Source organism: Eretmochelys imbricata, chromosome 2 (genome assembly GCF_965152235.1).
Source record: "Eretmochelys imbricata isolate rEreImb1 chromosome 2, rEreImb1.hap1, whole genome shotgun sequence".
In the NCBI taxonomy this organism is placed as follows: Eukaryota; Metazoa; Chordata; order Testudines; family Cheloniidae; genus Eretmochelys; species Eretmochelys imbricata.
In genome coordinates, this window is record NC_135573.1 from 239856707 (window position 1) to 239871973 (window position 15267).

The window sequence follows — 15267 nt, forward strand, 5'->3', positions numbered from 1 at the left end:
ACTATGCTAGTGAATAATAAATTTTTGACAGTAATCTAAGCTGAGTTTTGGATGGCTTGATTCCTTATGAATTTCAAAGTGTGTGCGTTCAAATGTTTGGTATGTTAGTTTGCTGTGGGAGTAGTTATCAGTTACATTTTACAGTAACTGCTGAACTTCGAGACAACTTTTTATTGCTAACATGATCAAATATCCTAGGTGCAGATTTCCTGTTTAACAGTAAAGTTTTATCAGGCATTCATGAATTTTAACATTTAAATTTTTTTTTCCCCAAGCTGTTTGGTATGTCGCTAGAAATAAAGACTTAAATAGATTTAGATAATACTTATGATTTATTATTTTCCCTTTGAAGTTGAGTTTACAATAAGTTATACTATTTAAACAGCTGCAGTACGTTGAATCAATTTACAAATCTCAGTGCACCGCTTTAAAAGTGCACTGAGTAATACTCAGCGTGAGTGGGACTTTTTTTTTTTTTTTTTTAAACATTTTGTTTCAGGGCCCAGCTTAGACACAAAGAATTATGAACATCCATCTGCAATGTCTACAGCTTCAGAGCCATCTGCTGGTATTACCAGCAGTGCTGCAACTAACAACAGACACCAGAGAGTAAATCACCTGCTTAAAAACAAAAAAGGGAGACTTTCTTCGTCATCCAGTAAAATCGTGGAAGAACTTATCATCTGGATCAGCAAATTCCAGCAAGACTCCATAGATGAAAAAGATGCATGGTTTATTTATGCATGAAGTTCTCCCCTTTTGTCTTGTTCAGAACAAATATTTTACTGATATGGTACAATCAATATGACCAGGCTATACTCAACCTAGCAGAGCAGACATTGCTGGAAGGTTGCTGGATACAGTGTATGAGAAGGAAATGAACCGTGTGCAAAAAACATTGACAGGAAATTTGTTAATTGCGGTCTTGATGGTTTAGCCATGCACACACTGATCCAGTAATATGTGCTGTGTAACACAAGATGTGGTTGTTTATCTTACCAAAATAATTGGAGCAGTCAGTAAATGCCCATATATCAGAATACTTAAAAGAAACAGTAAAAGCTATAACAAATTGGACAAAAATTCAAGTGTCAAATGCATAGCTTTGTCAGAGGCAATGCTGTAAATGTAGTAAAGATGATAAGAAATCTAGAAGATAATGAAGGGAACCTGAAACTTATAACATGGGGGCCACGCTCATCTGGTGCATCTTTCAGCCAAAGATGTAAATACAACTGCATGAATAAAGGAAAATGTTGAAAGAGCAAAATACTTCCGTAACAACCACGTTGCTTCAGCTTCACTAAAGAGAGCAGGAGGATCCAAACTAATTCTCCTCCAAGACGTATGATGGAATTCAGTGGTTGACTGTTTTGTGCTACTTATTAAGAACTGGCCTATTCTGATGACAATTTGTAAGGAAAATTGTAACAAAACAAATGAAACTATCTAAGCCAAAGTATGGATTTAAGAGACATGAAAATAAGCTGGAACTGAATACTCTGAAATTTATTTCCATGGCTTCGGACAAACTGCAGAAAGATTGCTGCTGTATTGCTGATGCTGTTGAAATTTGGAAGTGTACTTCAAGAGACACTGAAGAAAGAAATGCCCCAATAACAAAAGTTAAATTGCAGGCAGTAAGGAAGTGGATGGATCAAGGACTTACTCCATCTCATTTTCTTGTCAATATTCTCAACCCAAAGTACCAGAGTAGATACCTAAGTAATGGAGAAGATGCTGCTGTAACAAGGGCATCACCCATCAATCATGGCAAACCTATTAAACTTCAGGAGTGGAGGTGAACCACTCAAGTAGTACATGTCTGCTGCTGCTGTTTTAAAGAAAGTCACACCAATGAACTGATGGAAGTCTGTAGAACCAGACATTGTTGAAATGCTAACCCAGCTTTTGACAGCACTAGCTTCTTCTGCAGGCATAGAAAGAATATTTTCTTCATTTGGACTCATTCAAAGTTGACAAACTGACTGGGAGTTGAAAAAGCAGCCTATGAATAAAAACGAGGTGGGAGGGGATGATATTTACTGTTTTAAAAGTCTGCAGGACAGCCTACGTAACATAAGAGACTTCTGTCTCATTTTCAAGAGACTTAGGTGAGTAGGAACTTCAGCTCCAGTCACTTTTACTTAGGCATATTTGAAAATTTTTCCAGCAGACCTGAAAAAATCAGTTTAATTCATTGACTATTGGTGATACTGTTTCTTTAATAAATAACAGAGTTGTAAATGTGAAACATGTTTTGATAAGTTTATGTATCCAAAACATTTAAGGTTATTTTGTTCAATAAAAATAAATGTTATATGTGGTTGTGTGTGTTTGTTTAAATACCAGTTACCATCCTAATGCAGCTTGACACACATCAAACAAAAAGTTAATTATCTAGTAAATAAATAAAATTTCATTCACCATTTTCTAACATACTTAAAATGTATAATTAATAAGAATCTGAAAATATAAAGCTATATAGTTGCTTAAATAAATGTATATAGTTATAGTGTAGCTTCCTAGGTATCAAAAAGATTTACCAAATCTAGTGTGGAGGCTCTGTTTAGTTGTAAATCAACATGTTTTAATGGTTAGATCAACCAATGACAATGCACCTTTCTTTAGAAAATAACTGAAGTATAAATGCTACTCTGAAACCTGAAGTATAAATGGAAAAGTTGATTCAAAATGATTATTTAAATTGCCCTGATTTAAATCAATCTACCCTGTTGCACTTGAGGATTTATCTACCCAGAAATGGAAAGCTGCTTTCCCTATAAGATGGAGATAAAGTCATACCAGTCATACAGAGAAAGGAATTAGGGGAACAGCCAGACTGTTACATATAGACAGTTAATTTGAAATTTTTGAAAAGCTCAAACAAAAAAAGAGAGCACTTCTACTGTGATAACCTCCTCATACTGTGTCTAAACCCTGATGCCTTTCCTCCCCTCTTCCTTTCAATTTGTGTTTAAACTGGCTGTCTCCTCAGAGCACTTCAGAAAAAGGGCAGCTTTTGTAAGCTTTGAGAAATTATTTGTATGCAACACTCCAACAGCAAAAAGAATGTCAGCCAGTCACAAAGAAAGATTAACCCAGTATAAGAATGTCGTTTCAGTGTTAAATAGAAAATTATGGAAATGGAGATTTAAGTCTAGGGACCTATAGTGGGGTTTTAAGACATCCTAAACCACATACCTGTGCTCTCATGTTTCACAGGAAGCATTAATCCCTTGGTGTCTATAGTTCTCAGTGCACTTTGTATCAAGAATGATAAGATTTTTTAAAGATAATCTTAAACACTTTAGTGTATTGCCGATATTAAAAACAGGTTGAGGAATACACCATTAAGACCGTTTGAAGAAACAGATGCCTGATTTCTCACCTGTTCTGCAAAAAGAAGTTCAGATCAAAACCTCTGAATTACTATTTTTAAAATCTGACTTGAAAAAGAGTTCTGTGTAAGCTCGAAAGCTGGTTTTCCACCAGCAGAAGCTGGTTCAATAAAAAGATATTACCGCATCCACCTTGTTTGTCTATTTTCAAAATTGTATGCTATAGGTTAAGTGAGAGCAACCTAGCTACTGACCAGTAACTTGATAACCAACCAACATAGGAATCATGTTTCAAAAGTGACTTGAATCAGCAAAGCTAGAGTAATGCAACATTTACCTGTGAGATAAGAAGCTGACAAGCTGCCAGCTCCTTTTCGTTTTCTTCAATTTTTTTATTGCTTTCAGTTTGAGTGCTTTCTAGCTGCTTGCAGCGTTTTACCATTGTTTTCACTTCTGATTTCATTTTGCTAATGTACAGTCTTGCAACTGTGAATTCTTCATCTATCATGCCAGTTCCTTCAGGCTGCTGAAAGAGAAATTCAGAATTTGAAAGGTTTAAGTGATCAAAATATTAATATTAAATATGGGATGCAGCAGTTCAAAGTACAATCAGAAAACAGAAATGCCTACTCCCTAGTACACAGTCATTGCACTGCTATTCAATTTCAGACCACATTTATGGTAGCCACCGCTACTACTGTTTTTCATTTTTTCCTCTGCAGATTTAAATAAATTCATACACAACTTATACTAGCCTTTCTAGTGGGAAGCAGGTGGGGTTAAGTCATACTTATTTTTTTCCCCTCAAGAAATTCTGACTTGTGTTTGCCAAGCTGTAGGTCACTGCAAGTGTTTACAGGTCAGCGACAAACTCTTCAAAATAATTTAGTTTGTTAGTCTATATGGGAATTTTCTAAGTGAACAGATGTGAGCATTTGAAAAGAAACTGTCTGAAGTGGAAAATGAAGTCGTCTTATACCCACAGGGAAGGTATAGGAAGCTGTAGTATCTTCTATACATGGCTTATTAGTTAACTCAATTACTCTGGAAGGAACAGCTATTCTAGAAGTAAAAGCAACCATTACCCATCAGTGCTCAGCCTTTCCTAAGCAGGAACCATCAACTGTGCCAAATTACATCTGGTGATTTAGCGATATGGACTGAAGTGACTTAAGTTGAGGAATGTTTGCACTGTATTTGCATAGTTAGACTAAACTGTTCTTGGACATTTTTATAATAAGGCATAGTGTACAAAGTCAGTTATAAACACTGTATAAAGCTGTAAAAGGCAAATACTAACACTTGGGTTCTCTTTATCCTCTCTCAGAACCTTACAGGAAGACATTTATATGGTTACAGGTGTTCTAAATTACCCTAGTTATTACATCTTTACTACACTGAAAAGATCTAAACATGAATGAATGTATCATTTTACATTTGTGACAGCTCCTCTTTACCTTTGCATCATTATTTCCTACTGCAATTCCTATTTCCGCAAGATCTTTTAATAAGGAGGCCATCATCTCTGTTGCTCGTTTTTTCTGGTGGTTGGTCATTTCTTTAAGTTTCTGAAGCTCTGCATCTATACTGGCTAAAGTTACCTACAACAAGGAATGAAGGTGTAAAATTAGATTTTATCAGTTTAAATCCTTACATGGGAATATTTTTCTTCTTGTTTTTCATCCAGCAACCTTAAAATGAATTTTCTATTTTTTTATTAAAAGTGCCCCAATCTGGTAACTACATTATGTTTTAAAAGTAACTGTTAAAAATCCTGTAAGCACTGTACAGTAGCATAATATGCAAGACAAAAGTTTCAACAACTAGCAGTATTTCACCAAAACTCTTTTCTGAAAGACACAAAGCCCTTCAGCACACAATACATAATCCTGCAACTCTGACAATAATTCTGCCAACACCCTAGAAGAGCATTTATGGTTACATCTACCAATGTGAGACAGCACAGGGGGTTCTCTTAAAGACATTAAAATAGGACCCATCCGTATCTGCTTTAAAATGGGACCCATCCATATCATCACTGTATGTTTTGCTTGTGGGACAATTTAGATGTTTATCTGCAGTCCTCTGCACAGAAGCAGATTATATCAATTCCAGTCCATCCCTGCCTAGAGCTTTCTGAACAGATATCGCCGTGGGAGAAGTTTGTAAGCCCTGGTCTGCACTGGGGTGGGGGGGAATTGATCTAAGTTACACAACTTCAGGTACGTGAATAATGTAGCTGAAGTCGACATACTTAGATCGACTTGGTGAGTCGACTGCTGCCACTCCCCCGTCGACTCTGCCTGCGCCTCTCGCGGTGCTGAAGTACAGGAGTCGACGGGAGAGCACTCAGGGGTCGATCTATCGCGTCTAGACTAGACGCGATAAATTGATCCCCAGTGGACTGATGGCTGCCTGCTGATCCGGCGGGTAGTGAAGACATACCCTAAGTTGTCTTTTTGTGCAGTGCCACTAATTCTAGAGTAGACATTCACAATAAAGGTATAACAATTTACACAGACTAAGGATTGGCCCATCCGTGTGCAACCAACAGTTAACACTAAATCCAGGGTTAGACTTAAATTGAAAAGACCACTTTATGCCAATACCCTGCCAAACAGAACATACTTCTTCGTTGTTCTCCAACCTTAATTTTGATAAAGTCATCCGAAACACATTTAGATTCAGCATCAGAAACTTGTACCAAAAGACTGCCTTTTCTACAGACAGATACTGGATAATGGTAGACAGATACTGAATAACGACCCTAAGAGAACAGAGGGTTGTTTTAGTTTCCTTAGTCTTTGAGTGACTTCATTTTTTCCATTCTCACAAAGGTTTGCTGCCAGGTTCTTTACCTTCTGCTGAGTATCGATACAAAGGCTTGATGAATGCTGCCATACATGCCTGCAAGCATCAATGATAAATACTTATCACTATCACCTCAAACATCACAACAACAGAGATATCAATGCATTATCAAGGGAACCTTGCACCTGATGCATGGTCATGTCCACCCTGTAGCACGTTAGTCTGTGAATTCTTTAAAGAAAGGTGCAACTTCTCCCACAGTTTGCTGATATTTTAGCAGGAAAGACAGTCCGCACAAATGTTGCCAACACTGCTCACTCTTAGCCTTGCATCCAAAGGCATCTTGGTATTCTGAACAATGGCTAGGGGACACTGTACCATAGGCACAGTGGGAAGGACAGCCTGTGACATCCTAAACCCAAATTGTACTTTCTACAATTGAGTGTTCTGCCATATTTTACCAACTGATCTAGAGTACATTATAAGGGCCCCTTCTGTGGAAGCATCTCTGTTCTTGGTACCATAATACCAAAGCCCTTGGGCTTTCCTAGACAGTCTCCATCTCAAATGCGATGGCTATAGCTACCTTTAAACAAAAAACAGAAAGCTGGATCATCCTGGGGGAACCTGGCAGTTCTTGCCCTTCTGAACAGTAAACAAATTTCTAACATTCCTGTTCCTTAGCAGCATTCACTTCATTCCAGACAAATATCAGTATGCTGTAATAACACTCAGCATTGTGGCCGCACTGGCAGCAACATACACTGTTTACAAAGAGACCAACAATGTGGACAAGGCAACGATGTTTATGGTTCCAAGACTCAGTGCATGGGCACCAAAGCCAATGCACCCAGGTATTGCAGGAAGCAGAGGACACTGACCATTACAGCTGTTAGGCCAGTGCTTCAGTACAAAGGCCAGGAACACCGCCAAAGGCATCAGGCCTATCCTGAAGTGATCAGAAACTTTTGGTCTCTGAAGCTAAGAGCAGAGTATGGTATAAATCAAGCATGGTCCACTCTCAAAGCTCAAGATATACAGAGGTGACATCTTACTCAATAAAGCAGATTCAGGCACCTGAGGAGTCAAAGCCTTGACAGAGCAGTAGAATTAGTGCATGGGATCCAGCTAGGTGTTTTAAAATGACGAGAATGACACCAGTGCCTGCATTTTTGGATTTATGGCACCAATATAAAGTCTCAAATCACTTTTAAGTCTTAAGACTGTTTTTTGAAAAGGACTTGGCTAAAGAACTGTACGAAACCAGAGGAGCTTTCAGGTGTGTTCACTGGCTCATGGCAACAATTGTTAACATATCCCACAGCCAATCATGGATGTTTCTGAAGAATGCCACATGTAAATCATACCATTCTATGACAGGCAAGTTAAAACTGCACTCTACACAGACTTAAAAGGCTCTGGCAAAAACTATTTTAAAAAAAGGTGGAGGGGGAAGCTACACAGAGGAGACTGTTTACACTACTTCTAGTAAAAATGTGAGGCCCATCCTTGTTGCTAAGGAATGATTTACTAAGATTAGAATAAAGCTTGGAATGCAAATAGTACACCTATATCAAGGCAATTTTCAGAAGCCAAACAATGTTCCAATGAAGTTGGGATTAATAAGCTCACCATCACTGCACATGTTGTGACTCTCTGGACTGCAAAGTAGCACCATGAAACCCCCATATTCACCACGGTCATAGGATATATTTTGTACACTGAATGCTGGTGCGGTCTCATTTTATATCATTTTGGATTGTATGTACTATCATGGTATGTGAAGTTATGAAGTACCGCCCTATGCGTTAGTGAAATATGTTGTGAGGTTGGGAGACATCCATAGCTGGCCTTTCAGTAGGGACAAAAGGAACAACTATCACTGGCCAGACAGGTGTTGATGCCAATCAAGAAAAATCCACCATCTCAGAGGCTTCTCAGTAAGGACAGCCTAACCCACCTCACAGCAAGGATCTTTCTAGCAGCTGGAAGAAAGTACAAAAGAGGGACAGTGATGTCATCACTTGGCCTCTCTTCCCCCATCTCAAAACCTGGAAGGTCATCTGAAAGACAAAGACTTTGAGCTGGGGAGATTGGTCCCAGACTGGAAAGGGCATCCAGCCAGTGTACTGAGAACTGTGAGCTGCCTGTATGATCTATTAGAGTGAGAGACTGATTCAAATCCTCCTTAGTCTGTTAAAGTTAAAAATAAATTGACACTCAATTCTATTTCTTATGTAATCGACTTTGATCTATATACATGCTACTTATAATCACTTAAAATCTTTCTGTAATTAATAAATCTGTTTTTATATTTTACCTGAACAGTGTATTTTTGGTTGAAGTGCTTGGGGAATCTCAGCTCAGATTACAAAGGCTGGTGCATGTCCACTTTCTTTTGATGAAGTGGCGAACTAATTAATGACAGTTGCACTGTCCAAGTGAGTCTTGAGCAATGTAAGACTGTAAATTTCTGGGGTGCAAGGTTGCGGTGATTTGCTGGTGGCTCTCTCTAGGATTCATGAGTGGCTCATGGAGCATTCATATAATTTAGCTGGATATGAGGCTCCACTTGCTGATGGCTGAGTGATCACAGCGTCTCTTTTGATCACAGGAGTTTTGCTGCTTGTCACTGGCATAGCTTTGAGAGAGATAGCCCAGGCTGGAGTGTTATGGGGCAACAGTGGTCCCACAGTTCCAGGTCGTACCCTGGGATCCCTTGTCACACCTGTGATCAAGGGAGGCCTGAAACCAATTATCCCAATTATGGCACAAACATGCCCAGAAGAGACAGGCCTGTCACTGACAAAGGGACACCAGTTGTCAATCGTGTTTAAACAGAAAATTTATACCCGAAACAAAAAAAATGTAACTGGGATACATGCAGCAATGACTTGACACCTTACACCGAGTTAAGAAAAGTTAGTGATCAGAGGATCCCACTCCTAAGAAACTTTTTTGACAACTATAATCAGAAGGAAACTAAGCCTCTAAATGCAGACTGAAGTTAGCAGATTTCCAGCCAAGAGGGATGCCATAGGCCTGCTGCTGAGCGCAAAAGTTTAGGATAACTATTTGAAGTCCCAAGCTGGCTTGCACACAGACACACAAGAGGGATTCCTGGAGTTAGGTTCTTTGGTGAAGTGCGAATTTAAAAATATTTTTGTACTGGTTCTAGATTGCTCATTTATAAAGTCTTTGTACTACTCAAGTTTGATAAAACCCACCAACAAAAAGATGGAGAAACACTTTCTAAAATCATTCCAGTGTCAAATAATCCTAATTTACCAGCACTCTTGTTCTTAAAAGTATCTGCTATCCACCCAACCTAGAATGTTTGGAGAGAAAACAAAAACAAAACCTTAGAGTTTTTCAGATCAGTCTGCAAAACAACAGCAGAAAACCCTTTTAGTTTTACAGACCTACGAGTGAACAAATAAATTTTTCATTGGAAAATAGTACTGTCCTTGTGGACGCAATAGACAAAAGTAAGTTTTCAAGAAATGTGTACATCCTGTAGCAAGCAAGCCCCTTATTATTCCCAACTGCTGGAAGAAAACATTACTTTGAATATTTCTAGGACAGCAGCACTAGTATTTTGTTTGTTCCAACAAATCAGTCACCATCAGGCTAGGAGCTTTAAAAAAAAAAAAAAAAAAAAAAAGCTGGGCATGATGGCAGATACTAATTGCTATTTCAAATAAGGCCCAACTAGCTTTAGGTTGCTGACAGTCAACAAATACTGCCTCTTATGTACATCTAGTCACCATAGCAGAGAGTTTAGAACAAATCGCTCAAGCTAGTATCTCCAGTTATTTACTCATTGGCATAGCAAGGAAGTGAAATGTAAATAGAGTCAGCACAGCAAAGGGAAGAGAAGAAAAGAACATTCCCCAGACTGGAGTACAGCTGACAGAACTAAAATTTTTCATGCAAATGAAGATCTAGTCTGGTATCACAAAATGTTTTTTAATTAAGAAACTCAGCAACTGGTTGGTAAGGAAACAAACGGAAACGTCTATGTTGCCTGTATGAAACTGCACAATTTTTATATAAGCAATAAACACAAAGAAAATTGCATGTTACTAGTATGATGGAAGCAAAGGCAAAATTCATCCCAAAAACAGAGTAGTTCTGGAAACTGAATCAACAAGAAAAATATTTTACCTGGGTAATAGTTTTGAAAAGTATTGAAAGAATCCACAGGAAAGAGGATTAAGTAAATTATTCAAAACCTGACAAATATTAGAACTTCTGAAGCAGCTCAAATAGAAGTATAGAGCAGAATCTTTCTCCATCTTTTGGTTGGTGACATACCGCTAACACCGGGACTAGGACGGAACAGACCCACGGAATGAGACTTGGACACCAAAAGCGCAAGGCAAACAGGCACTTCTCTCATCAATAATACAGTAACTGCCTACTTTCCACCCTTAACTGCTGGTAGCTTTTGAAGAGTGATAAGTTTGAATTGCCTACTGCATTAACGTGTTGAGAGTCAACACCTACCTCTGCTCACTTTAGTCAACAGAACTGACTGTACAACCTGCTGCTACAGCGATTTAACAGGATTTTGAAACCCCCCCCACCCCCACGCCCCCAAGGCAAATTGCAAAAATTATTAGCTATGGAATAACTCCTCAAAAGGGCAACTCCAAGCCAAGGCTCCAGAAGGGAAATCTGAGTGGCAGATATAAATTGCATTTTCTATCTTTCCCATTAACTATGATTTGTTGTTTAGATAATCAAATCAGAACTACACCTCTACCCCAATGTAACGCAGTCCTCGGGAGACCAAAAAATCTCACCGCGTTATAGGTGAGACCGCGTTATATCGAACTTGCTCTGGCCCACCCCGTTCCTTTTTCACTGACTGCCCCCTCCAAAGACCCCTGTTCCTAATCACCCTCAGGATCCCACCCCCTACCCAACCCTCCTGCTCCCTGTCCTCTGACTGCTTCGAACCCTATCCACACCCCCTGCCCCCGACTCACCGGCAGTCCCAGCCCGCTCCACTCCACCACCTCCCAGCCACGGCACTCCGCTTCCTGCCGCTGGTGCACGTGGGGAGGTTGGGGAAAGGACGCCTCCCGTACTCACCTGCGGCGGGAAGCAGAGCACCGCGGCTGGGAGCTGGTGGAGTCAAGCGGGCTGGGGCCGGGCTGCTCCGCTTCCTGCTGCCGGTGAGTACAGGGAGGTTGGGGAAAGGACACCCTCTGCACTCACCGGAGGCAGGAAGCAGAGCGATGTGGCCCCAGCCTGCTCTGCTTTCCTTGCCTCAGCCCCAGCCATGTTGCTGGGGGGGTTGGGAAAAGTCCCACACTCACCTGTGGCGGGAAGCGGAGTGCTGCGGCTGGGAGCTGGTGGAGTGGAGCGGGCTGGGGCCGGGTTGCTCCACTTCCGCCGCTGTTGGTGAGTGTGGGGGGATCCCTTCCCCCAAGCCTCCCTCCCCCGAGCGACATGGCTGGGGCCGGGGCAAGGGAAGAGGAGCGGGCTACTCCCAGCCCCCCGCTAATCCCCCGGGCCGCTCTGGGACTGCGGGGCCCCCAAAAGTGGGCCCCCCCCCACAGCTCCTGCCTCCCAGACCCGGGGGGAGGGGAGGGGAGGGAGGAGCTCCTGACCGCCCCCGAGACCCTCTGCCCCTTGTCCAACCCCTCAGCCCCAGCCCGGCCTGGCACCTTTAACACGCTGCTCAGAGCGATGTGTCGGAGCTTTACCATGTTGTATGTGAACCCACGTTATATCGGGTCACGTTATATCGGGGTAGAGGTGTATTACAATTCCACATCAGAAAGAAATAAAGCTAAATTTCATGCTTTAACACTCAGAAAAGCCATTTAAAAGACAACGTATGTAAGCAGTTAAAAAAACGTTTCCTAACAAAAAAAAAGTTACATTACAGACATTTAGTAATTCCTTGACCTGATTTCCTACCGATTTCTGATTGAGTTCATCACTAAGCAGCTCATATTCCCTTGCTTTGTCTTCTACTTCCTGAGATTTCTGATCATAGTTGACAGCAAGTTCCTCAAGGGCTTGTAGCACCTCTTTTACTTCTTCTTTAGAGGCATCGTTTTCAGCTTGGAGGCGATTCAGCTCAGCTTGCATATTGTCTTGGTCCCGCCTGGTACTTGCTAGAAGCTACAAAAGCGATAAAAAAGTAATTAAACACAAGTCGTCACTTCAGAGACATTAAGAAATGCAAGTGAGAGCCCAAACTTACTGAACAGTTTCTCCTAGAGCATAAAGCCTTATTTATTTAGAATTTGTACATGGTCTACCATCATGAAATAGCAATCCCTGAATTTATCCTCAGTACAACCAGATTTTAAGTAACAGATGGTTAAACTATTTGTCAAGGAGAGTAGACAAAGCTCATGTTGTATATTTCAATATCTGGTACAACTGACAAGATCTGCATTTTTATTTAAAGTTAACTATTAGTCAAAACCTTGGGGGATGAGGGGAGGGAGGAGTGGGAAGGCTTGAAAATCATATAGCAGATCTTCCTGGTGAACTTTAAAGAAGTTGCTAATCGTTAGTTTAATTAGAATGTTCTAAACTCCCAACTGACTTAAACGGGGCCAGTACTTCACCCTCTCTGTATTTTAATATTTCATTACTGAATAGGCACATAACCAAGCAGAATGGAGAGTTTTCAAAATATTGAAAAACTAGAGCTGAAACCATTTTCTGAAGTATGGTCAAAGTCTTATATGCTCAGGTCTTGCCTACACTACAGTTTTGTCAACAAAAGTCAGCTTTCATTGACAAAACAGTGGAGGTGTACACACTACAATACTCCTCCCGCTGATTTAATATTCCTGCTATGCCGACAAAATAAAATCACCTCAACAAGAGAAGTAGAGCTTTTAGTGACAAAAGTTAGATCAACGCATTGTCAGTATCGACACTGCACTTGTTTATGTTGCTCTAACTGGTTTCCAGGTGTCATCCCACAATGCCCATCACGACTGCTCTAGTCAGCAGTTTGAACTCTGCTGCCCTGAAGAAACATAGGCATGCGCCCCTTCCCCATTTAAAGGATTGTGAATTTTTAAAATTCCTCTTCCTGTTTGCTCAGCATGGACAGTTAAACACAGCATCTTTCCAGCTGACCACGCCGGCTGTCCGCAGTAGACATGCTCTTGTGTGGAGAACACCAGAGTGGTTGGATCTTCTGGGTCTGTGGGGAGAGGAGGCTGTGCAGTTACAGCTTCATTTCAGCCATAGGAACTTTGATACCTACAGGCTGATTGGTAGAGGGATACAGGAGAAGGGGCATGAAAGGGACAAGCAGCAGTGCTGTACTAAGACCAATGAGTTGAGACAGGAATACCAGAAGGCAAGGGAGGCCAACCGTCACTCTGGTGCAGTGCAGAAGACATGCCGCTTCTACAAGGAGCTGCACACCATCCTTGGCGGCGACCCCACCTCGACCACCAAGAGCCCCAAGGATACTTTGGGAGGACTTGAGGCAGTGAACAGCGGAGTCAATCCTGAGGATGAAGTGGTAAAGTGACAGACGAGGAAGTGGAGTTGGAAGGAGCTGTGGAACACATGACAGGGTCATCCAGTGGCGTGGTTAGTCAGGACCTCTTTTTGACTCCAGAGAGGTCCAGCCAGTCCCAGCACTCCAGCTCTGGTATTCCTGAAGCAAGGGATGCGAGCTCTGGTAAGCTTTGATTTTGCTTTGATACAGCACAGTGAGAAGAGATTGAGCTCTCATGTACTTTGTTATATGGTAGAGGAGAGATAAGGCACAGAAACTAACAAATTTCTATGCAGCGTGGCCCAGCAGTAAGTTCTTTAATGTACACCAGCATGTCCCGAGAATCCACCATGGAGATCTCTAGGAAATTTTTCTGTAGGTATTCTGCAATCCTCTGCTGAAGGTTCCTTGGCAGAGCTGCCTTGTTTCTCCCCCCACTATAGGAAACTGCCACGCCAACTAGAAATTATTTCTGCAGGGATCAGAGCAACACACTGGCGAGCAGCATACAGATCCAGTCTGAAGCCACATGCATGCAGGAGATACTCCTATAACCCAGGATGCAGGGTGTGAGATATTGGGTTTGATTACCCAATATCCAGAATACTCTCCCTAGATGCATGTAGTGACCCTCTTTGCAAACCACCCAGACCCTTTGTCTCCTCTTGCTCATTCCCCCGTTCCCAACCCCACCCCATCCCTGTCAAACTCACCACATTGGGACTCTCACCAAGCTGTGTGATAGCAAAGGGACAGTGAGAAAGAGGTGTGTGTAACTTTTGTGATTCATGGTTCTGAGTGAATTCACAGTACTGTCTCTGTTAACAGTTTCTTTGGCTTCTGCAGATGTGCGCTTGAGGACCATTCCTCCACACCAGCAGAGCGCCTCAAATCAGATAAGGCAGCAAACCAGGAGAAGAAAGGAGGATATGTTTCGCAAAGTGCTGCAAATCAACAGAGGCAGGAGCAGATGATAAAGCTACACGACACAATGAAAGGTGCAGTTACATGCAGCTGTGAGAGCCATAACTGAGAGACTGTTCCTCATTACCATGTCCCATTCGAAAAAATTTGAGAGTTTCATCCTGTTATTAAACTTTAGTCTTTGAAATGAAATGAGTCTATTTGTTTCATACATGTTAGTTGGTGGCTACTGGCAGGAGTATTTGCTCAGTACAATTAAAGCTCAGGAAGCAAGCACAAAAGGGGTTGTTCAGGGTGGCAAGTAAATATTGCCTGGCCAAATGCATCACATAAAGACATTACTGAGAATCATTGTCAAAATGCTTCTTCAAAGCCTCCTTAATTCGAATAGCCTCGTCCCTGCTGTGCCCCTCTAATTGCCCTGGTATCTAGCGGCTCCAAATCAGTAGCCAGCTGATCCACCTCAGCACTCTATCCCTGGGGAAACTTTTCTCCCTTCACTTTGCAAATGTTATTCAGAGTACAGTCGACTGAAAATGATCAACCTGCCAAAAAGGCAGCACCAGCAATCTTTTAATCAGCCAAAGTCACATTAAATGGTCATTTGGCACGTACTGAACCACTCCTTTCCACTGTCTAGGTTCCTGGTGTAAGGCTTCATGAACCACAAGAGCAAGGAGCAGATGGGGTCTCCCAGAA

General features: G+C 41.4%; 1 protein-coding gene across 3 annotated transcripts in view; it reads right to left on the reverse strand.

Moving 5' to 3' along the window:
• Positions 1-15267, reverse strand: part of KIF5B (kinesin family member 5B) — a 69044-nt gene that overhangs the window by 16651 nt on the left and 37126 nt on the right. For all 3 annotated transcript variants that reach the window (XM_077808284.1, XM_077808283.1, XM_077808282.1), the window contains 3 exons: positions 12087-12293; positions 4799-4942; positions 3679-3867 (listed from right to left, as the gene is read on the reverse strand). In XM_077808284.1, coding sequence (XP_077664410.1) covers positions 3679-3867; positions 4799-4942; positions 12087-12293 — 540 coding nt within the window. The remainder of the gene's footprint in view (positions 1-3678; positions 3868-4798; positions 4943-12086; positions 12294-15267) is intronic.